At 55.6% G+C, this 23,357-nt stretch overlaps 1 protein-coding gene across 2 annotated transcripts in view; it reads right to left on the reverse strand.

The window, feature by feature from the left end:
- Positions 1 to 214: 214 nt before the first annotated feature.
- The window catches only part of KCNAB1 (potassium voltage-gated channel subfamily A regulatory beta subunit 1), a 56,058-nt gene continuing 32,915 nt past the window's right edge, over positions 215 to 23,357 (reverse strand). For both annotated transcript variants that reach the window (XM_063408499.1, XM_063408500.1), the window contains exons 2-14: positions 22,470 to 22,513; positions 16,323 to 16,360; positions 14,154 to 14,233; positions 13,542 to 13,586; positions 12,097 to 12,141; positions 11,479 to 11,522; positions 8,290 to 8,376; positions 4,133 to 4,218; positions 3,603 to 3,723; positions 3,064 to 3,158; positions 2,071 to 2,191; positions 1,167 to 1,255; positions 215 to 625 (exon numbers count right to left, since the gene is read on the reverse strand). In XM_063408499.1, coding sequence (XP_063264569.1) covers positions 536 to 625; positions 1,167 to 1,255; positions 2,071 to 2,191; positions 3,064 to 3,158; positions 3,603 to 3,723; positions 4,133 to 4,218; positions 8,290 to 8,376; positions 11,479 to 11,522; positions 12,097 to 12,141; positions 13,542 to 13,586; positions 14,154 to 14,233; positions 16,323 to 16,360; positions 22,470 to 22,513 — 985 coding nt within the window. In that variant the 3' untranslated portion in view covers positions 215 to 535. The remainder of the gene's footprint in view (positions 626 to 1,166; positions 1,256 to 2,070; positions 2,192 to 3,063; positions 3,159 to 3,602; positions 3,724 to 4,132; positions 4,219 to 8,289; positions 8,377 to 11,478; positions 11,523 to 12,096; positions 12,142 to 13,541; positions 13,587 to 14,153; positions 14,234 to 16,322; positions 16,361 to 22,469; positions 22,514 to 23,357) is intronic.

Genomic DNA, 23,357 nt, shown 5'->3' on the forward strand with positions numbered 1-23,357 from the left:
TTTATTCAACTACAAAGAAATCCTAGAGCTTATATTCAGCGTAAAAAAGCAAAGTCTGAGCTTGCCCCTTCCATCTGTTTACCTGAAGATACTTTATAGTTGAGATTTCCCAAACATGGTTTTATTAAAACCTGAAGTTGTATCTGGCTTTTCTTCATTGAAAAAATAGATCTGTACATCCTTCTTTAATTACCAAGTACCTGAAGGTTATAAATTATTTCTTCTTTTTTTTTTTTTTTTTTTTTGCTTTACAAGTGTTTGTCACAGCACAAGCATGAGGTGCAAAGAGTAAAGTAAAAATCAATGAACTCGGTCAAGAAGGTAAGAAAATACAAGGTTATTCTTGGTTAGAAGAGAGATCAACTGTGCTTTTAAATTCACTGCAGAGTAGTAGCAAGAGCACACATCTCGAAGGATCCAGTGACAGTAGACACCGAGCAGCAAGTGCTGAATGATTCTCATGAGAGTAATTCGGGGCTGTACTGGAGTACAGAGCACTTCTAAACCATGCAGTCCAGGAAATTCATGCATTGCATTAGGATCTGTAGTCCTTCTTGCTGTAGGGCTTGTTGCCCAGGATATTATCTATCTCATTTACAATATGGGATGTCATCTTTGGAAGGACCTGGGGTGGAAGAAAGCGATGTTTAATCGAGAGAGTTCCAAAATGAAACCGAGATTTTATCAAAGTACATTTCCTCTGGGGTTTTTGTGTGACAGATATTAAGCATTCATCTAATAACTTTCTCCCTTAAAGGAAAAACCACTGGAGTGTCTTTACCCAGTGAGAGAATCACAGCAAAGCCTCTCAGCTTTGTGTGGAATATTGCTTGGCTGCGGTGGGACACGAGCTGGTGGCAAGGACAGCCGAGGAAGAGGAAGCTCTGACTAGGGAAAAACAACAGGGAATAACTGAGGTGGGTGCAGGTGACAAGTGACAGCACAGAATCTGTCACAACATGTGGAGCCACTTGCATTTGCAGGAACATGAAGCTGCTGATGCCACCCTCGTGTCACTGGGTATGTCTGCAACGACCCCAAAGGGTGCCAAGCCTCGGTGACACCAGGGATGGGCGTGAAGGGAGCTGAGACACAAACCCCAGGTGTTACCCCTGTCCCAAGAGAAGCAGGGTGCTGGGGCCTGGTGGTGCCACCCCTGCACTCACCTGGATGGCGCCGAGGTTCTCGATCAGCTGCTCGGGGTTGGAGGATCCCAGGAGGACAGAGCTCACCCCCTCATTCCTCAGGCACCACGCTGCCAGGAAAGGCACACGGGGTCAGCACAGGCAGGGGCTGCCAGGGCCTGCCTCCAGTCCCTGGGCACTGCCAGCCTCTGCCTCTGCTTGAGAAGAATCTCGTTATTTGTGTCAGCTTTGCTCCTCTGGCGCTGCCAGGAGGGAGAGGCACAGATCAAATATCAAACCCCACAGACCTCCCAGGATCCCACCTGAGCCTGGTCCCCACCCCAGCACTCCTCCTGACTGTGGGCTTTGGATCACCTTTCTGACAGATGTGTGGTATATTCCAGCCTCAGCTCTCAGCAGCATAAAGATAATTAAAGGAAATAAACCCAAACCTCATTTTGAACAGCATTCTCTCATCCGCCAGCCCAGCACCACAAAGGTGATGGTTTCATAGGGGAGGGAATGTCCAGGGAAACAGGGAGGGGGGACCCCTGGGGATGCCCAAGACGCTCTGACCCTGTCAGTCACAGCCTGGTGCTGCTGCTGGGAACAATCCTGGGTGAATTCACTGCTGCCCAGAGCAGCTGTGGCTGCCCCTGCATCCCTGGCAGTGTCCCAGGCCAGGCTGGATGGGTTTGGAGCAGCCTGGGCTAGGGGAAGATGTCCCTGCCCATGGCAGGGGCTGGAACAAAGCAGGCTTTAAGTTCCTTTCTAAACCAAACCCCTCCAGGATCAATATTTTTTTTTGCATTTTAAATAACAAACACATCTCTAGCTACAAACCATGGTGGAAAGGCAACACGTTTTCCATGTTAACCCTTCCCACGCCAGCCCTGAGCCCTGAGGAGGGAGGGAGCAGCCCTGGGTGCAGCAGTGCGGGACCCACCGACAGCCAGCTGTGGCAGCGTGCAGCCCAGGCGCTCGGCGATGGGCGACAGGTCCTTCAGCTTCCCCTGCTGCTTCCTGCCCTCCTCGCTGATGATCTTCTCCTTCAGCCACTGGTAGCACTGCAGAGCAATCACAGCACATCAGGCTGGCAGCTTTCATCCTCCAAAACACGGAGTTCAAGGCATTTTATAATTATAATCTATAAGTGTGTATAAATAGCAGCACTTGGAAAGCCACATCCAACCCAGAAGGTCGCAGGGGCTGGGTAACACAAAGCTTGGCTACCCAAAGCAGCTCTGGCATGGCCAGAATGTCTCCTGCTGTCCTCAGCTCTCTGGTTTTATTCTCACTCCAGAAGCTGGAATCTCCCCAGTTTTCTTTTTGGACCCCATAACCCCCAATAATAATAAAATCAGGATAATTGTGGAGAAACCGAGTTGTGGTGACAGCAGAACGCCATGAGGTGTTAGAGAGGGCAGGCCCCAGCAGCCCATGAGTCCTCCGTGGGCTTGCCCTGGCCTGGGGGGTCTCTGGAGGGGTGCTGGGGGGCTGAGCACCCCCATGGCCCAGGCTGGTACCCAGGGAAATGCTGTCCAAGTGTGCTGGACCTGCGTGGTCCAGGGGGCTGGGAGTGGCAGCTCCTGCATCCTTCCACGATGGGACTCCGTGACCTTGGAGGTCTTTCCCAACCTCAAGGACTCCAGGATGAGCACCCATGAGGAGCCTGGAGCACCACAGAGGGCCTGGCTGCTGCGGGGTGATGCCCTCGGAGCAGGGTGGGACAGGCCCCAGCAGCCCCCAGCCCCCGGCTCCGCGTGGGGAACCCGAGCCCGCTCTAACCCAGATTCTGCTGCTCTTTGGAGTGTGGTTGCCAGAGAAACGGAGCTGATCCATCCCTGCACAGCCCGGCCTCTCACGAGGGAGCCCTTTCCCCTTTGTTATTTGCCTGCCCTCACAAAAGCAGCACAACTCACACGGGCACCAGAAATACCTTGAGTGAAGCCCTTGAGCTTTCAGGGACGCCGTTGCCATATTTCCCTGAGATGATCCCACAGGCCAGGGGAGACCACGTCATTGCTCCCACCCCTGCAGAGGGAGCAGAAAATGGGGCTTTTAGGGGAGTGGGACAAATCAGAGCTGCAGCAAAAATACACCTGTCAGTTAAAAACTGAACCAAAAGCAAACCCATTGCTGCTGCCTGTTTCTGCTGCCACTGGCAGCAACGCTCAGCTGGCCTTCCAGGAAGATGCTGTGGTGCCCTTAAGGGCAGTGAGGATTTATTTCACTTAATGGGCCAAATGAATCTCAGAGAGTAAGGAGCAGCCAAGCCAATTAATATGCTTATTAATACACTTTAGTTATTTATAGGTCATATAAAGCAATATGTCTTTATCAGAGGCGCAGTAAACTGGTTTTTCTTTTAGGTCACTAGATAGAGACTTGGCTTTGTCACTGGAGCCCCAGGTCATCCTAATCCCCGTTTCTTTCTGGGAACACCCCAGCCAAAAGACAGAGCAGGCTCAGACTCACCGATCTTGTGATACAATTCTGGAAGCTGCACCTCCACCTTCTCCCTCTGGAAGAGGTGATACTCAGCCTGCTCACACACAGGGGGGATCATGTTGAACTGCCTGGCCACGGAGTAGGCTTCCTGCAGAGGAGAAACCCGCGGAGAAACGCTTCAGTGAGTGAGAACTCCCTGCAGACCCAGCAGGCAGCACAGCTGGGTGTGCAGGACATGGCCACCGCAAGCCTCGCTGTCCCTCGGCCAGGGGACAGCAGGACGCTGCAATCCTGGCATCTCCTGGAGCCACAGCCCAGTTTGGGATATTAAAGACATCTCATTCCACCCCCTTCCATGGGCAGGGATTCCTTCTGTGGGCAGGGACCCCTTCCACGGGCCAGGCTGAGATCAAACCGAAGGACTTCAATCAAAAACAGCCCCAAACCCACACAAACCACCCAAAGCCCCAACCATCAGCCCACGTCCTGCTAACGAGCCCCGGGCTCGCTCTGGGGCTGCCGGGGATCTGAGGGGTCAGGGTGCCTGAGTGCCTCACCATGATCTCCATGGCGCTCCAGCGGGACGTGCCCCAGTACATGGCCATGCCCTGGTTGATCACGTGTGTCATCGCCCGCACAATTTCTGGGGACAGAAAAAGGGGTCAGCAGTGCCCAGAGGCCACGTTCTCCCCATTCCCACCATTCCCACCATTCCCACCATTCCCACATGGCACACGGGCACAGTGCCGAGCGCTGAACGCTGCTCCTGCTGTGGCTGCAGAAGCGTTTTCAGTGCAAACGCCACGACAGTGACCCTGCAGATGGTTAAAAACTGCTTTTCCCACCTGGCTCTTGCCTACGTGGCCTTAGGAGGACGATTCTTTCAAACGGAACACAAGAGGGCAGCACAGTGGAAAAATAAACTTCAAAATAAATTCTATTTTTTAAAAAATTTGCTTCCTGAAAGCACATATCTGGGTCTGCCTCTTTTCACCAGGAATACCAGGGACAAAGCTGCAGGAGGGGATGGTTGAACCCCACTCCACTGAGGGCCCTGTCACCCTCAGGTGTCACCTCTGCCACCCCAGCCCTGCTGGTGCCACGGTCCTCTCCGGGGTGTGGGAGCTTGCAAGGCCACACACACCAGGACAGGGTCTGGGATTTCACCCCTCAGACCTCCCTGCCAGCCTGGAAGTGAAAAAACCCACATAAATTATAGTTTAATGGACTCACAGACTGGTTTGGGTTGGAAGGGATGTTAAAACTCATCCAGCCCCACCCTGCCATGGCAGGGACACCTCCCACTGTCCCAGGCTGCTCCAGCCCCAGTGTCCAACCTGGCCTTGGGCACTGCCAGGGATCCAGGGGCAGCCACAGCTGCTCTCGGCACCCTGTGCCAGGGCCTGCCCACCCTGCCTGCCAGCAATTCCTTCCCAATATCCCAATATCCCATCCCTGCCCTGTGTCACAGCCCCCAGGAGCAGCCACGAGCCATAACCACCTGCCCTGGCTGTGGAAATAAAGCCTATTTCTGACAGGGCTGCAGCATGGACACTGCCCACAAAACGGGAAAAAACGAGCTAAACCCACTCTGAGAAGTGAAAGAAAACATTTCTGGGGCACTGCTGCCTGTGGCACCTGGTGGTCAGCGGGCACTGCCACACCTCATGGGCTCTTTCCACGGGAGAGTCACAGAGCTGGCACTGCCCATCTACCCCCAAAACTCTGAGCACCCCAAATCTCCCCGAGGGGCTGCCCTGGAGCCTGCAGTGCCCAGACAATCCCTCTGTCCCCCTAAGGGCTCAGGCACTGCTGCCCTGGAGCCTGCAGTGCCCAGACCATCCCCCTGCCCCCAGTGGGCTCAGGCACTGCTGCCCCCAGCCCCAGACACGGCGCCATCCCCGGCAGCGCTCCCGCCCTCCTTATGGCAGGCAAAGCCGGGGGCTGGCAGGGAGGAGGCTCCAGTGCCAGCCTGGGCGTTGCTGAGGATCCTTGTGCAGGCACTGACAGGCAGCTCCCGGGGGAAGGCTCCATTTATAACCTGCAGGGCTGGCGTTGGTTTGACACACAGACCTGCCTTAAACCCAAACACAATCCACTTATTATGGGGGAAAGGAAATAACAACCCCAGACAGCATCAAAGCCAGCACTGGGATGTAAAGCAAACTTCCATTTCTTCCTGTAAAAATATCAATTTGTTTCAGTGAAGTGTAAATACAGAATCAAAGATTGGTTGGGTTGCAAAGGACCTTAAAGGTCATCTTCTTCCAAGCTCCTGCTGTGGGCAGGGACACCTTCTACCTGCCCAGGGCTCCAGAATCCAACTAATGAGCAATTTCAAGCTGCCTCATCTGAATATTTAATTAAAAATAGTTTTTCATTTCCTACCACCATCAGTGTAAGCCTGTAAGTGATCCTTCCCTTCCTCCTCAGCAGCTTCTCCCTGGGTTTAATTTTCTATTTTTGCCCTGCCACCATTTCAGAGTTTGGGAAAACATTTCGTCACACGCCTCTTACACATCTCAGTCTGTGGTTGTTTTCATTTCTCCAGCCTCTACTCCTTTCAAAAAAACCCCAAGTCAACCCAGAAAATGCATATATAAATATATATATATATATTCTTGTTTAGAGAGCCAGGGGACGGCGATGGGACTTGGGAGGAGCACACACCCGGATCTCTTGTCCTGCCAGCTGGATGCCCAAAGGGCAGCACTTAAAAACAGATTTTTTTTTTTTTTAAATACAAATCAATGCTTCAAATCCCAAATAACAGCCCCAGGCATCATACCAATAATAACTTTGAAGCAGCCTGAAGTTCCCTGGTAGGAACGTTGTCACCCTCCCTCCCTGGGTGCCAGGCTGGATACGCTGTGGGCACCCGGCTCTGTGACAGTGGGGACACTCCAGGGGCCCCAGGGACCCTCCCCTCCAGCTGCACTGCTGGAAAAGCCCCTTGGGATGAAGAAAGAGCATCGGCTGCAGAGCTGGGGATGAGATCTTCAGCCCCGGTGATGAGGCACGAAACACACGGGAATCCTGGCGAGGAGGGGTCCTCCCCACCACCGTGCCCAGGTCCCTGCTGGGGGTGCTGGCAGAGGCTGGCAGGGACACCCCACGCCCGGCAGACCCGGTGCCAGGGAGGGTGGGCAGCCCCTCAGCCCCAATCCCCCCTGCCTGGCACATCCCAGCCCGGCTCTGGGCATGGGGGCACGGCCAGACCCACCTGCAAGGAGCTCCCCAATGTGCCCATCTCCAGCTGCTCCCTGACTCCAATGTTCCCTGCTTTTACAACAGAAAACTGTTTTCATTTGCTCTGAGACCTTTAAGAACATTAAATACATTTCAGGGGTTTAGGTTGAGCAGCTTTGGCAGGTGCCCCGAGGCCCAGAGTCACTGACAGCACAGAACCCCCTGTGGAATGCTCATCTGCTCCGTTCCCCAGGGGAGACACAGAGCCTGCAGGCCTGGGGAGAGGAGGAATCTGCTCCGGCTGGGGTCAGAGAAGGATCTGTAAAAGCTGCTCCTTGGTGCAGCAGAGGGAGGAGTCTGGGGGACAGGGGAGAAACCCCAGGAGCAGCAAGCAGGGAAAACAAACAGGACCATTCCGGGTTTGGGTTTGCTCCTTTCCCTGCACACAGCAGGCTCCAGCAGGACCCGCAGGAGCTGTGGAACACTCTGAGGTCACCTTCTCCTTCAGGAGTGGCTGCCCTGTCCCCTGGCAGTGCCCCAGGCTGGGGCAGGGGAGGTGTCCCTGCCAGGGCAGGGTGGGATGAGGAGCTCCAAGGTGGCTCCAAGCCGGAGCATCCCCGGCTGCCGTGTGGGCGAGGCCGGGGCGTGTGCGGGGCTGGGCGGGATGGAGCGGCGCGGGGAGGCGGCACAGCACCGACAGATGGCCCAGCAGATGCTCTGCGATGGAAGTGGCTTAGTAGGTGATCCATAAAACAGGCAGGAAGAGGCTGGGAAGGATCTCCACCACGCCATTCACAGCGGCAATGTCCCCTGCCTCACCCTGCTGCAGTCTGAGCCCGTGCCTGCTGCCAGGGCTGCCGTGGCATCGCCGTGCCCTGGCACGGGAGCCACCACGCTGCCAGTGCCAGTGACCCAGCAGAGAGGGCACCCCGCCCTCCCCGACACAGCACGGCTCTGCCTCCACCCCAGCAGCTCCCGGGGAGGCTGCACCGCTCCCGAAATCCCAGGCTGGTCCCTGATCCCACTGGTGGCACCCACGGGTGGCCCTGGGTGGCACAGCCCCTTTCCAGCAGGGACATGGGTGCCAGCACTCCTGACAGGAGCTCCAGCTCTGGGTGATCCCCAGGACCGTGCACAGCGGCTCCTGCCACCATTTGCCACGGGCACCTGCCAGTCCAACACAAACCCACCTCACCCCAGGGAAATGGCAAAAGGAAATGCTCAACATTAATGCCACTCCTGGGACTTTAACTAACTGCCATTTCCTTCCAAAACATACAAATTCCTATTGTGGCTGGGTAGACAGAGAAAACTTAAATATGTTTGGAGGGACCTTAAAGAACATCAAATTCCAACCCTCTGCTGTGGGCAGGGACACCTTCCATGCACCAGGCTACACAAATGAGATATTTCATATTTAACTGACCCACCTGGACATTTGACTACAAATTGTTTTTCATTTCCTGCCCTCCTCAGTGTAAGCCCTTAAGCCAGGATCAGGCACGTTAAAACCTCTAACACCAACCTTCCATGGGGGTGTTGTTGTCCGGCCGGTTGGCAAAGACCACGTCCACATATTCCAGCTGCAGCCTCTGGAGAGAAGCCTTCAGCCCTGGGATGGGACAGCAGAGACAAGGACAGGCAGGGTCAGAGGGAGGGACAGAACAGAGCCAAAACAGGATCAAACATAGCCTGGTGTATTTAAATATACATATTATATATATATATACACACATCTATACACACAACCACCTAGGATATGAGTGGGATGCTGAATAATGTCCCTGCAGCCATCTGAGGAAGCAAACCCCAGTGTGGTCTCACGCAGAGCCCCTCCTTCCACACGGATGTGCTTCAGTTTAGACTCCCAGGGCTGTGCTGAGCAGCCCTGGCTCCAGAGGGTGCCCGTGCCAGCCTGGCAGGGGCAGCTGCCAGGGGCTGCTTCAGTGCCCTGCCCTGCTGGCAGTTCATTCAGTCTGAATTGTGCCAGAGCCTGTCTTGCCCCAGCTCCTGATGCCCAGCCCAGGGGGACACAGCAGGGAGGCAGCCCCAGAGGGCAGCGTGGTGGCCCTGGGCTGGGTGGTGGCCCTGGGCAGGATGGTGGCCCTGGGCAGCGTGGTGGCCCTGGGCAAGGTGGTGGCCCTGGGCTCAGTGGTGGCCCTGGGCTCGGTGGTGGCCCTGGGCTCGGTGGTGGCCCTGGGCTCAGTGGTGGCCCTGGGCTCGGTGGTGGCCCTGGGCAAGGTGGTGGCCCTGGGCAGGAGGAGCAGGTGAGGCAGCAGGGAGGGCTCCACCCTGGCAGGGTGAGCTGTGCCCACCCACACTGCAGAGGGAGGCTGGCAGAGCCAGCCAAAGCCCTCTGCAGCTCAGTCCATAAATGTCCAGGTTTTGAGAGCCTTCCTGGGAGGATGTGATGGGAGATGGCACCAAACCCCTACAGATATATTTATATATCTGTGTATGAGTGTATGAGAGAGGGCGAGCAGAGGATGGGCATTTTATCCAGCTCCAAATTCAGCAAACATTTTCAGCCTGCTCTATTTTGACTCATTCTTCATGAACATTCATAAAAACATTTTGTTCTTGGGAAGATTTGTAGAAAATAACTGTTTAAAATCCTCTTCTCTCTCTCACGCATGCAGATATATATATAAAAATATATATATGTAAATATAAAATATCTCTCATTGACCTTAACGTTATTTGCTGGCTGTTCTGTGAAATTATTCCAACTCCTGCCAGTGCTTTTCTGTCATTTCACGAAGTGGGTTCACAAGAAATGGAAAATGGATGGGATTGGAGTGCCTGTGACACATCTGCCACCTCCTGAGCACCTCCAGTGCCACCGCCTCTCTGAAGCTTATTCAGATGGAAATCCACCAAAGTGTTGCCACAAGAAAAACTTTCTCCAGCGTTACTTTCTGGGAAAGGCAAATCCTGGCGTGTCTGAGTCCTGCAAACTCCAAGATAAAACTCTCCAGGGCAATCCTGGATGAAACTTGCCAGGACCAGGAAGAGGAGGATGGAGGGAGCCCAACCTGCACCCCACGCTCATCCCACCCGACCTGGGCACTGCCCTGCGGCTCCCCTGGGGCTCAGATCTGGAAGATCTGAAAAGAGGAGCTGCTGCCCTGGGCTCCTCCACAGCCTCGAGCCAGAGGATTTCACCTCTGAGACCGCCAGGGCAGGTTCTGCACATCCTTGGTGGCAAAAGGTCCAAGGAGGTCCCCCAGGGGATGAGCCCTCCCCGGGTGCTGGCACTGCCCTGCTGGGAGCTGCCAGCCCTGGAGTGTCCCCACAGCCTTTCCCAGGGCCAGGCCACAGCTGGCACTGCTGGCCCTGGGTGAGACCCTCCCTGCCCCAGGCTGTTCCTGGGCACTGCTCCCCCTGTGCTGAACTCTGCAGGCTGAGAATTTCAGGCTTGCTGTGCTAAAACTGACCCTCAAGGAAGAACTACATTAGCCCTGAGGCCAAGGAACAGGCTTCCAAAACTGAGTGATGGCACTGGGGCTGTGGGTGTGGAGTTTGAATAGTACTGTGTGATCTCACAGGGTGAAAAACTCAGATTTAGGGGTTTAGTATGCAGTAATATATACAGGGCAAGATGGAGGATTTGGGGCATTGGCTAAGTCCTTCCTCATCACCTTCTTCTTCTTGGTTTTGGGTGTTTTTTTCTAATTGGGTGAAGGGGTCTGCATTGTGGGCCTTGGGTGGTCACTATAGGGTCAAAAATATAAATAATATAGGTGTCATGTCATTATTGGGTGATTAGCACTTAAATAACCTTGGAAGGAGTGAGAGAGGGATCCATTTTCTACCTTGCTAGTTAGAGCTCACGGCTCCTGAGACTGTGCTACAGATAAGAGTCAATAAACACCGAGTCCCAACACGACACTGCGACTCCTGTGCGTTAATGCCAGCTCTGACAGCAAGGACAGAGATAAGAAAGCAGCACCCCTGTGTCCTCAGAGCTGCAGCCTGAGCCAGGGCAGAGCCAGCTCTGGGCACAGCACACGGCCAGGGCTCTGCCAGGAGCACAGACAGAGCACGGCGTTGGTGCTGCCTGTGCTCTCTGCAGTAACTCAGCCTGCAGGGCAGGGCAGAGCAGCAGGGAGCAGAGCAGGGCAGGGGTCGGGGTGAGCCAGCCCCAGGGATGTGGATCTGTGGAGCCGGGTGAGGGGATGGGCAGCAGCTCCGAGCACTCGGGGGGAGCAGCACCAGGAGCAAACCCCAGCCGTGCCAGCTGCGGCCTGGCACCCCTCCAGAGGCTATTTCTGCAGGCTGACATCATGCCCACATCCTCATCCTCATCCCTCCAGCTCCAAAGGGAGCCCAGGAGCCCCTGGCAGTGTCTGGCAGCTCGGGGAAGGGCTGGGGGGGTGCAGAGAGCTCCCCCAGCAAACCCACGGAATGCAGGGGGGCTCTCAGGGCACTGTGTTCACTCACACTGTTTGAGGGAGCCAAAACCATCCTTTGGTACATTCTGGGCACTTTGCAGACAGGGGAATCACCCTGCATGGGACTGGCACAGGGAGCAGTGGGATCAAACTGGGATCCCCAGCTCAGGAGAGAGCTGGATGCAGCTGGGATCCAGCTGGGCACACCCCAGGGGCACTGCCCCAGGTACACCCCACGGGCACTGCCCTGGGGTCCAGCTGGGCACACCCCACCCCAGGGGCAGCCCGAGCCCCGGCCCAGTCCAGCCCAGCCCAGGTACCTTCGATGATGTGTTTTCTGGACAGGCCTCTCTCCGTCTCAGCTCTGCAAGGGAAAAACAGGAACACAGCTGGGAGATGCCAGAGGTGCCAGCAACTGGGGAGCATTGGTCTGTGTTCTGATTTAAACACTCCCAAAATGACAGAATCCCACACTGGTTTGGGTTGGAAGGGACATTAAATCCCACCTGGTGCCACCCCTGCCATGGCAGGGACACCTCCCACTGCCCCAGGCTGCTCCAAGCTCATCCAACCCAGCCTTGGGCACTGCCAGGGATCCAGGGACAGCCACAGCTGCTTTGGAAATTCCAGCTCAGCCAGGAATTCCTTCCCAATCTCCCATCCATCCCTGCCCTCTGGCAGTGGGAGCCATTCCCTGTGTCCTGTCCCTCCAGCCCCTGTCCCCAGTCCCTCTCCAGCTCTCCTGGAGCCCCTTCAGGCCCTGGCAGGGGCTCTGAGCTCTCCCTGGATCCTTCTCCTCTCCAGGTGAGTAACTCCAGCTCCTTAAAACCCTTGGCAAAATAAACAGAAATACAGGACCAGCAGCAAACCAGGTGTCATTAACTCCCCTGGCTGTGGGGCTGGGCAGCAAACACAGGACAAGGGACTGTCACACTTACTTGCCACCCCAGTAGAGCTTTGTGGTTATCACCAAACTGGACCTCCTGCAGAAAGAACAGAAAAATTAATATAATGAATAATAATAGTAACAATAATAACCAAGCAGGATGCTGCCCATCAGCAACTTGTAAAACCTGGGAGCAGGATCTCTGCTGGCAATGCTCAGGCAGGAAAAGAGCAGCTGTGAAATGCTGAGGGGACACAGACCCCAGTGGTGACCCGGGGGAATTCCCTGCACACGGAGTGACCTTGGGCAGGCACCGGGAGCCCAGGAATCACCTCCTGCCCTGGGGAACGGCAGCACCGTGCACAGGGAGTTGTCCCTCTCCACGAGGTGTAACAGCACAGGGGACCCGAGGTTTAGCTCCTCCAAAGGTGGAAAGTGAAATACCCTGCAGGTGTTCTGGTGAAATATGCTCAGAAACAGGGCAGGGGGAGATTCAATGCAGTCAGGGGAGGTTTGGGTTGGACATTGGGATAGAAACCAAAGGGAATCCAAGTGAAGTGACCAAACCCCCAAACATTTTTAATTACTGAGTGAGCACCATGCAGACTTTACCCAAGGGCTGCAGCACTGTTCCCTCCTGCTCTCCATGCCCCTGCTCCTCACTGCCATGCAGCACTCCCAGAGTTATTAAACTCGAGTGTGATGCATCTGAATCAATCTGTAAGCTCCTACATGATATTAAATCAAAGACTCATCATCCTCCAGCTACCTTGCTGCATAACCAGACACGTCCAACACCTTTTCCCCAGCTTCCATTGGACTTAGTCTTTTTCCTCCACATCATCCAGAATATTTCTTACCAAACAATCAATCAGTCCCCTAATCCCTAGACAGGGATGTGGGTTTGGAGAGAGCCCTGCTGGAACCCCCCTCAGCTGAGCCTGCCTCGGACACACATGGGAGGCCTTTAAAGATTATGCAAATCTCTCAAAACTCCACAACACGAGCTAAACGAGGGGTCACCTCCTCCCCGGCTGCCGGAGATGAAGGCTCCTCACAGCTTTCCATCCCTAATCCACAACATCCCGCCAGGGAGAAGGTGCCAACGCCCATCCTCCCACGTGGAGAGGGCATGGACACGATCCCGGGGGGATGGACACGATCCCGGGGAGATGGACACGATCCTGGGGAGATGGACACGATCCCTGGAGGGGATGGACACGATCCTGGAGGGGATGGACACGATCCCGGGGGGGAGGGACACGATCCCGGGGGTGTAACTGAGGCAGGGTGGCCCCAGAGGGTGGTCACAGCCCTGGAGTCGCTGTGCACACCCCAAATCCCAGGGCAGCGCTTTCCCTGGGCGCTGAAGGTGTGGCTGCTCCTGTGGGACCCTGGCACCCACGAGCAGCCCGGGACAGCCCCAGCCGAGGTGGGAAACTCTCTAAATGCAGGGGGAGGGCCATAAGCCAAGGGGCAGGGGATGCCGTGCCATACCTCCAGCCCTTCTTCTTCAGGATGTTCCCCAGGATCACCTCGGCCCTGCAGGAAGAGCCCGGCGTGAGGGGGGCAGGGGATGCTCGGTGCCACAGCCACCACAGCCCTCCCGGGTGACAGTGACCCCCAGATGGGACAGATCCCACCCCACAGAGCCCCCTGTGCACCCAGAGCCCCCCCTGTGCACCCAGAGCCCCCCCGAGCCCCCCCTGAGCACCCAGAGCCCCCCGCTGCACCCAGAGCTGCTGCTGCTGCCCGGGTGCTGCTCCCCCAGCAGGACACCCTGTCCCGGCCCAGCTCCACCCTGTAAATCATCCCCATCCCGTTCATCAGGGATGTTTCCCCCGCCGGGATCCGTGCCCGGAGCTGCCACAGCCCCATCATCACCACCACCATCCGCTCTGGCGAGGTACCAGAGGATTCGGGTTCATCTGTCTGGGTTTATCCCATGATAAACCTCCACACACAAAGGTTTCCCCGTCCCTCGCAGGGGTACAGCGCTTCCCAAGCCCGCCCGGAGCGCGGAGGGAGAGCCGCGGGGAGCCAGGTCCTGGCAGGGGGATGCAGGCGGCCGGTCCTGGCAGGGGGATGGAGGAGGGCACGGACACTCACTTGCCGGCCGCGTACACCTCGGCCGTGTCGAAGAGGTTCACGCCGCTCTCGTAGGCGATGGTCATCAGCTGCTCGGCCACCTGCGAGGCACGGACGGACAGTGAGGGGCGGCAGGGAATGCCCACGCCAGGAAATGCCCACGCCAGGGAATGCCCACGCCAGGAAATGCCCACGCTGGGGAATGCCCATGCCAGGGAGTGCCCACGCCAGGGAGTGCCCACGCCAGGGAATGGCCACGCCAGGGAGTGCCCACGCCAGGGAGTGCCCGTGCCAGGGAGTGCCCGCGCCAGGGAAAGCCCACGCCAGGGAATGCCCACGCCAGGGAGTGCCCACGCCAGGGAGTGCCCACGCCAGGGAGTGCCCACGCCAGGGAGTGCCCACGCCAGGCTTCAGCCACCCCTGCCCAGGGCACACCTCCCACAGGGCACCCAGGGAGGGAGGGACACCAAAACTCGGATTTACACCAGCTCCCCTCCGCCCCAGCCCGGCGGGAGCTCAGCTCCTGTCGCAGGAGCTGTCTGTCAGGAGGGCAGCCAAGGATTTAATGTGGTTTCAGGAGATGCTCTGCAGATCTACAGGGTTCAGCACAGAATGGGGCAGTTTAATGCTCTCCTGGCTGCCTGCCAGCTGCCCTGCGGCTCCCCAGAGGTGCCGTAGGATGTGGAAATGCCTGAAGGTCATTCCGTGGGAGCTCCGGGGCTCCTGCTGCTCCCTGGGGATGCTGGAAGCTGTGGCTGAGCCTCCCGAGGCAGGGCAGGGCCAGCGCTGGGCTCCTGTCCTGCTTTCCCAGGCACCTGCACTTTGCACAGAATCACTGCCAGCAAGGAGGGCAGGAGAGCCAGAGCCCAAAACAAACCCTGAGCGAGCATCAGAGCACCCCACAGGGCCGGGAGACAGGGGCAAGGCTGGGGACACACGGCCCCACAGCTGGGGACACACCGGGAGAAGCAGCGACAGCACAAGAGACAAGTGAATTTAAAGGAAAAGCCCCTTGAACTCAGGCTCCCGGGCTCTTTTCCTCACGCCAGAGCTGTTCTGGGGGTTACTGCATGTCCTGGGGGCAGGCAGCTGCTGTCCCCGGGGCTCTCCCATCTGTGGAGCCCGGAGCAGCCCAGGGCTCTGGGATGATCCCCTGGGATCAGGAGCCGTCTGCCCCTGGGGGCAGCACGGAGGAAACCCGAGCTCCTTTCCATTTGTTACAGCTCATTATGTCAAAAATCAACCACCTTAGCAAGGCCAGCCCCTGCCCGTATTTACAGCTGTTGCCCATCCACACACAAAACCAGTTCCCAATTTCTGCAGGAGTGGTGCCACTGCCCGTGGGCAGAGGGGACAGTGCTGGGGACAGGAGGTGCCCTGAGGGGTGGATGGGGCCTGTGAGAGCCCATCCTGGAAATGCCAGCTTCACTGGGGGCTGTGATTCCCACCTCTGGGAATGCCAGCTTCACTGGGGCTGTGAGAGCCCATCCTGGAAATGCCAGCTTCACTGGGGGCTGTGATTCCCACCTCTGGAAATGCCAGCTTCACTGGGGGCTGTGATTCCCACCTCTGGAAATGCCAGCTTCACTGGGGCTGTGATTCCCATCCCTGGAAATGCCAGCTTCACTGGGGCTGTGATTCCCACCTCTGGAAATGCCAGCTTCACTGGGGGCTGTGATTCCCATCCCTGGAAATGCCAGCTTCACTGGGGGCTGTGATTCCCATCCCTGGAAATGCCAGCTTCACTGGGGCTGTGAGAGCCCATCCCTGGAAATGCCAGCTTCACTGGGGGCTGTGAGAGCCCATCCTGGGAATGCCAGCTTCACTGGGGGCTGTGGTTCCCATTCCTGGGAATGCCAGCTTCACTGGGGGCTGTGGTTCCCATTCCTGGGAATGCCAGCTTCACTGGGGGCTGTGATTCCCACCTCTGGGAATGCCAGCTTCACTGGGGGCTGTGATTCCCATCCCTGGAAATGCCAGCTTCACTGGGGGCTGGGAGAGCCCATCCCTGGAGATGCCAGCTTCACTGGGGGCTGGGAGAGCCCAGCTTCACTGGGGCTGTGGCACAGCCCTGGGCAGGGACTCTCTGCTGTCTCTCTGTGCAGGAAGGTCCCAGGAGCCACAATTCCATTTAAAAAGACCCCAGGGCAGGGTTTGTTCCATGCTTTGGACTGACAGAGCAGCACTCACCTCGTCTGAGATCTGGCCTCCAAAGGTGACCCAGGTCCCTGGAGAAAACAGAATCATCTGTTACTACAAGAGGGTTCCCACATCAGAAAGGAGACTTCACCAAAATCCTCTTTGGGTTTAGATGGGTTTGAGAGGGGGTGAACAGGGGGTGGTGCACCCCAGGAGAGAGCTCCTGCAGCCAGGCAGGACACGGCACCTCCTCCCAGGCCAGGGGATCCCAGGGGATGCTGTGGTGCCAAAATACAGAGCTGGGTTCAATTCAGGGAATGGTTTGGGTTGGAAGGATCTTAAAGCTCATCCAGCACCACCCCTGCCATGGCAGGGACACCTTGCACTGTCCCAGGCTGCCCCAGGCCCTGTCCAGCCTGGCCCTGAAATCTGAAGCTCTTTCCAAACCAGAAATCATTTTCCAAAGCTTCAATTTGACAAATTGGAAAAAATCCGTGATGCTGCCACAACACATCATTTAGGGGAATGAAAGTCTCCTTAAATATGTACTTCAGCATTTAGCATCCTAAAAGTCAACATTAGAATAATTAAAAAAAAAAAAAAAAAAAAAGAAAAAAAAAAAAAAAAAAAAAAAAAAAAAAAAAGATATAAAGAAGAGGAATATTTCTTCTGACAGGAAAGATTTCCAGCCCAGAGTGACTTTTCCCTGGGAACTTTTCCATGAAGCCAAGGTCCAGTGCCAGCACAGCCCAGGGGCAGAGCTTTCTCCAGGCTGGCTCCTAAAGCTGCTGCAGTTTAGGCTCACTTGCTGACTCTGGTCTATTATTAGGAAAACTTGAGGCATTATCTCCTTATGATCATTCCTTAAAAAAAAAAAATAAAATATCCCGTGGTGGAAGCAGTGTGTGGATTTAACTGGATCATAAAATAGTTTGGGTTAGAAGGGACCTTTAAAGGGCAGCTGCTCCAACCCCACGGAATTCCTGTGGGAACATGATTTCCCCTATAGAGATTTTGTATGGATATATTTATTTTAGGAATACTTACTTATTTTAGGAGTTGCATCCTGCAGCGGGCAAGAGGCAAAAGATGCTGCCAGACCCTCCTCAAAGAGGGGTTGGGTCCCTGGGTGCTGGGACATGAACCCCGAGCTCGGGCAGCTTTGATCAGCCCTGCTCAGAGCACAGGCAGAGCCGTCATCTCTGGCAGCAGAGCCCTCTCTCCTCCCTCAAAAAAAGGCCAATCTGAATTTTTTAATACGTCAGGTTGCTCTGAGTGCAAATAAAGCTATTTAAAGATGCACAAAGTGTGAGTTCAAACTGCAACTCCTGACTTCCTGCAGAACAACCCGAGCTGGAAAAGCCAAGTTTGCCACAGATCAGAGAGGAAATGGAAATTAAATAAATGAGCAAAGAGCGCACATTTCCTAGCTAATTTTATATTTTCTTTAGCTCTGTAAGGACAATAATAGCGGGGCAGGAGTACCCCCTGCTACATCTTGCTAGCTACAGACCTCAGGAAAGGTATTTTCTCTGATTATTGGAGTTTAAATGCTCTGGTCCTGCACAACAAAGATAAAACTGAAACCTGTTTTCATTTTATCTGTAAGCTTCTTCATGCAGATAAAAAAAAAAAATAACCAAATGAAGCCTGATTTCCATGTTAAAGCTTCAGAGGTGTTATTTTTACAGGAATACATTAAAATGTGTTTGTACCAAAAAATGGGTTGAGACTGTTTATCTCAAGGTGATTTTTTCCTTTTGCATAAGCAGCACACAGGTGCACAGGTGAGAAGGAAGGGGATTATTCATCCTCCCCACGGAGTGCACATCCTCTCAAAATTCCCCTTCTGGCACAAACCCCTGAGTGCTCAGGGCACAGCCAGAGCGGCCCCGGGGCTCACAGAGGAGGCAGTGCCACCAGGGCTGGGGACAGGAGGCAGTGCCACCGGGGCTGGAGACAGGAGGCAGTGCCACCAGGGGCTGGGGACAGGACAGAGTGCCACCAGGGCTGGGGACAGGACAGAGTGCCACCAGGGCTGGGGACAGGAGGCAGTGCCACCGGGGCTGGGGACAGGAGGCAGTGCCACCGGGGGCTGGGGACAGGAGGCAGTGCCACCGGGGGCACGTGGGTGGGGATTCCAAAGGGTCTTTTTCTCTTTTTCCCCCATGATCATCACAAACCCAGGCAGGGAGGTGAGTTCTGGCTCAGCAAGGTGAGCTCTAAGGCACCGGGTGGGCAGGGGAGGGAGGGCCCTGGCACAGGGGTCAGGAGCAGGGGAGGGTCCCCAGCCAAAGCAGAGGCTTTGGCACAGGCTGCTCCCCTCCCTTTGGAAATGAAAAAAATTTTTAAAAAGGCCAAAAAAAAAGCACAAGGCGAGTTTGGCATTTCAAACAACAGCCAAGGATGATTCACAGCCTCAGCCAACACAGACATTTGGGAAGAAAAATATACTGGGGAAAGACAGATTTTTTAAAATTGCTCCTTTTCCCCTGTCCCAGTCACTGCCTCTCTCCCACCCAGCCCAGCTCACGGTTCAGAGAGGCTCCCACTGCTGCCCCTTGCCCTCAGCCTCCTCCTTTTTGCCTTGAAAATCACTTTTCCGGCTGGATTCCCTCTCCTTCCACTGGAATTGCTGCACAAAGCTGTGGCTCCATCTCCCTCACACCCCTCATAGGGCGTGCTGGCAAAGCCAGCCCTGGCAGTGGCACTGCCACCTCAGAGTCACCTCTGCAGGGGCAGGGTCACCTCTGCAGGGGCAGGGTCACCTCTGCAGGGTCACCTGTGAGCTCCAGCCTGTCCTGGGCACCCAGGGCTGCCTGTGCCCACATCAAACACCCAGGGCAGGAGCAGTGACCCCTCTGGGCTCACTGAACACCGATTTTTACAGCCCTTTGCCCACGGGATTGGGGTGGCTGCCTTTGTCCTGCTCATTTCCTTGCAGGTGCCTCGTTGGAGGCTGCCTCAACATCTCTCAAAACCAACGGGAACCCACAGGCAGGGCCCACCCTGAACCAAACACGTGAGAAATGGGACCTTTCCTGGTTTTCCCTGGAATCACAGGCATGTTTTGGGTCCAGCAGCGAGGAAAGAGCTCACAGCAGATCCCCAGGTAAAGGCTCACCTGGAGGTCACTCAGCGAGGAGGAGGGGAAAGCCCAGCCCAGGCAGGAGCAGGGCTCAGCCCTGGATGCTCCCGGGGATGTTCAGCCTGGCTGGGCAGTCCCAGCCCCTCGGGAGCCCCAGGAACCCAGCAGGGATGCTCAGCCACTGCTCGGAGGGGCTCCCAAACATCCCTGCCTGGGAAACGCTGCCAGCACCTCTGGCAGCACAGCAGGACCAGCAGAGGACTCATCCCCCCTGAGGCAGGAGGAGCAGGGTGTCACCGAGGGGTCCCTGCTGCCCCAGCCCTGCCCACCTCTGATTCCTGCCCCACCTCCCTTCTCCTCCACTTTTCCATCCCAGGATGAAGCCCACTCCACCTTGCTGAGATTTTGCAAGGCTTTTGAGGAAGACTGCTGAGCCTTCAGAAACTTTAGTAAGCCCTAAATTAGATTTTCACGCTGCAGAGAACACAGGGAAACACATTTATCTTTTGGGGAGCTGCAAGAGAGGAGCCATTCAGGAGAGTCAGATCAGGCAGCACTGGGAGCAGACACCTGATGGATCTGCAGAGGGACAGGTGGGACAGGGGGGATGGTTTAAACTGAAAGAGAGGAGATTTAGAGCAGAGCCTGGGGAGAAATCCTTCCCTGGGAGGACAGAGAGGCCTTCCCTGAGCAGCTGTGGCTGCCCCTGGATCCCTGGCAGTGCCCAAGGCCAGGCTGGACAGGGCTGGAGCAGCCTGGAGCAGTAGGAGGTGTCCCTGCCATGGCAGGGAAGGAACAGGACGAGCTTTAAGGTCCTTCCAACCCAAGACAATCATCCATAGAGAAGGTGCTGTGCTGCAGGAGAAACCCCTGCACATTGCAGGGAATTTGTGGATTCCAGGCCCTCCAGCTGCCCCCTCTCCCCCTGCAGGGGCTGCAGAGTGCTGGAGCAGGAGGAGGTGCCCGGCAGCCTCCCCTGCACAGCTGCACTCACAAAGGCTCAGTGTATTTAGATGCTGCTGCAGTTCCACACGCTTGAAATCAAAGAAAAGCTCTGCAAAACTGGTGGTTTGTTGGGGTTTTTTTCCTTTTCCTGCTGCCACTTCCTTCCTGTGGCTTTTCTCCTCCAGCACAGCAGCAGCACTCGGGGAGGCTGTGAGGGTGACAAACACAGCCCAGCCCAGCCCTCTGCAAGGCTCTGTGAGCCAGGAGAGCTCCTGGCAGACTCGGGGTGCAGGGTGGCTTCCACAGCTCCCATTTCCCTCTGACACCAGACCCCAAAGCGTGTTGGAAAGGGGCTGAGAGCTGCCCCTGAGCAGGCAAGGCAGGGCTGGGCTGAAGGCTCAGGCAGAGCCCGAGGCAGCAGCAGCTCCTCCATGCCAGCGGTGCCAGCCTTCCTTCAGGGCACCTGGGCAGGGAACCCCCCCGGCTGACCCAAACACCCCCTGCCCTCACAGCTTGGGCTTTAACAAGGCCCTGTTTGCCAACAAACAGCCCCAAAGCCTTGTTTTTGTCTGAACAGCCTGAGCAGAACAATCACAGAATCATGGAATGGTTCAAGGACCTCGAGGCTCATCCCCTTCCACCCCTCTGGTGGGCAGGGACACTTCCCAGTGGATCAGGTTGCCCTGACCTAATAATAATAGAAATATTAAATATTATTATTATTACTGGACTTCTCAAAGAAAATCCCAGCATCTCCCACCCCAGCCTGCATCCCGGATGGGAATTTCCTGGTGCCTGGAGCCAGCACCCCAGGCTGGGAGCTGCAGAGTTTCCCTGAACCCTTTCACAGGCCTGCAGTTTGCTTCACTCCTTGCATCTGTGGGCACATCAACTGATTTAAATACTCTGAGTAAGTGTAGCATGAGCCTTGCCATCTTCGATTCATAATTAGCTTGGATTCGTAATTAAGCCGCTGTTGTGCTTATAGCAAATCCTATTGAGTCACTTGATAAATGTTAAATTAGTCAACTGATTAGGCACTGCTATTGTTGTGTTGATTGAGCTTTGCCAGATCCTTCCAACCCAAAGCACTGATCCAGTCTGGGGCTGCTCTGAAGGCCAGGGTTTAATGGGGGCTCTCCTTCCCCCTGTGCCCCCCACCCTTCTGTGTCCCAGCATCCACCTACACCACTGCAGCCCGGTTTTAACCTCATTTCCCTTCATGTGCTCTGTCTACACAGCAAGAAAATAAAATGTGCCATCAAACTCTGATTTTATAAATTTATATCCAGCCTGGGTTGAATATAAATTTATATTTATACATAAAAATATTTATATTTATAATCGTATTTATATTTTGTATATAATTTTGCATTTATACATTTATATAATCATATTTATATAAATATGTATTTTATAATTATATATTTATCTTATTGTCTATTTATATAATTATATATTTGCAAATATATATTTGTTATTCACTGAGGAAGGGGTTCCTTTCTCAGTGGTTCTTTAAGCAGCCTGGGGTGGTGCCTCCACCTCCCTGTGGCAGCTCCTTGGACCCCCAGGAACGGGGCTGGAGGGGCTCACAGGACCTTCCTCCTCCTCCTCCTCCTCCCTCCACAACCCCAGCTCTGTTTCTGGCGCTGCCCCCGGAGCATTTTGCATTTTCCTCCCGAGCAAAGCCACGGGAGCTGTGCAGAGCTGGGCACCCCGGGGCAGAGCTGCCCCTGCCCCAAAACACCGGGGGGATCCAACACTGGCAGGGAACTCTGCGGGTCTGCAGCCAGCGGGGAGAGGGGATAGTGAGGTGATGAGGGGAAAGGGGGAAAGAGGAAAAAAAAAGGGGGGAAGGGGGGGGAAAGGAAAAAAAAAGGAGAAAAGGTGAGAAAAGAAAAAAAAGGGGGGAAAGGGGGAAAAAGAAAATAAAAGGGAGAAAGTTGGGGAAAAGGAAAAAGAAAGGGGGGGGAAGTTGGGGAAAAGGAAAGAAAGTGTTAAAGGGGGAATAAAAAGGGGAAGGGACAGAGCTCTGTCCCAGGCTGGGCCGGCTCTCGGGGCTTGGGGACACTCCAGGGATGATCCCTGCTCCTGCCAGGGTGGGCACGGCAGGGTCTGGCCCCACGGGTGCCCTGCAGGGCTGGAGGGCAGCCAGGGGTACTCACCCAGCCCCAGGCACGACACGCGCAGCCCCGACTTCCCCAGGTTCCTGCAAGGAAAAGAAAATGGTGAGAAACTGCAGTACAGCCCTGGGGACACACAGAAAACCCCACGGGAGAGCAGCAGTGAGAAGACAAACACTGCCTGTGCCCAGATCCTGTGTGCCCCAGGAGGGGCAGAGGTCCGGGCAGCCAGGCTGGGGTGGATGTGCTGCCCTGCTCCCCCCTGAGTGCTCTGGCAATAAATCCGAACACCTTCAGCTCATTCAGCTCTGCCTCACACCCAGCACCATGTGGGGTCCCACAAAGGCTCCCTGTGCTTGCAGGGCACCCCGGGGTGGTTTGGGTGGGAGGGCCCCGCAGCTCGTCTGTCCCTGCCACGGGGCAGAGCAGGGTTTGAATCCTGCCCTTCCCTCTGCGCCAGAGCACCTCACACAGCCCCTGCACCTCTGGCTGCCCCTGGCGAGTCACTGGAAGCCAAATAAAATAAAACAGAGGGAAAAGCCCTGCTGGCCCAGGGCAGGGTCAGGGAAGGGGTGGGACAGAACACCCCAGGCTGTGACCGGGGCTTTCAGCTCGTCCCATTTTCCACACTGCATTTCCTGCCCATTTCAGGTTTTCATTCCTACTGCACAATTTCCCTGAGGAGCCTCCCGGGGGGGCAGCAGGACCAGCCCAACACCAGCCAGACCTTGGGGCAGGACTGCCCATCCTCCCACCCCTCCAGAACCCCTTCATGCCCTGCTGCACCCAAAATTTACTGCTGCTAATGGGAATTTAAGATGTTGGGAGACACAGGAGCTTGACCTGCAGGTCTGTTTGAAAAGCTGCAGCTGCATCTCCAGCCCCACAAGCCCCCAGGCTCACAGCACAGCTAGGGCAGGCTCTGACCTC

Source organism: Prinia subflava, chromosome 11 (assembly GCF_021018805.1).
Source record: "Prinia subflava isolate CZ2003 ecotype Zambia chromosome 11, Cam_Psub_1.2, whole genome shotgun sequence".
Classification (NCBI taxonomy): Eukaryota; Metazoa; Chordata; class Aves; order Passeriformes; family Cisticolidae; genus Prinia; species Prinia subflava.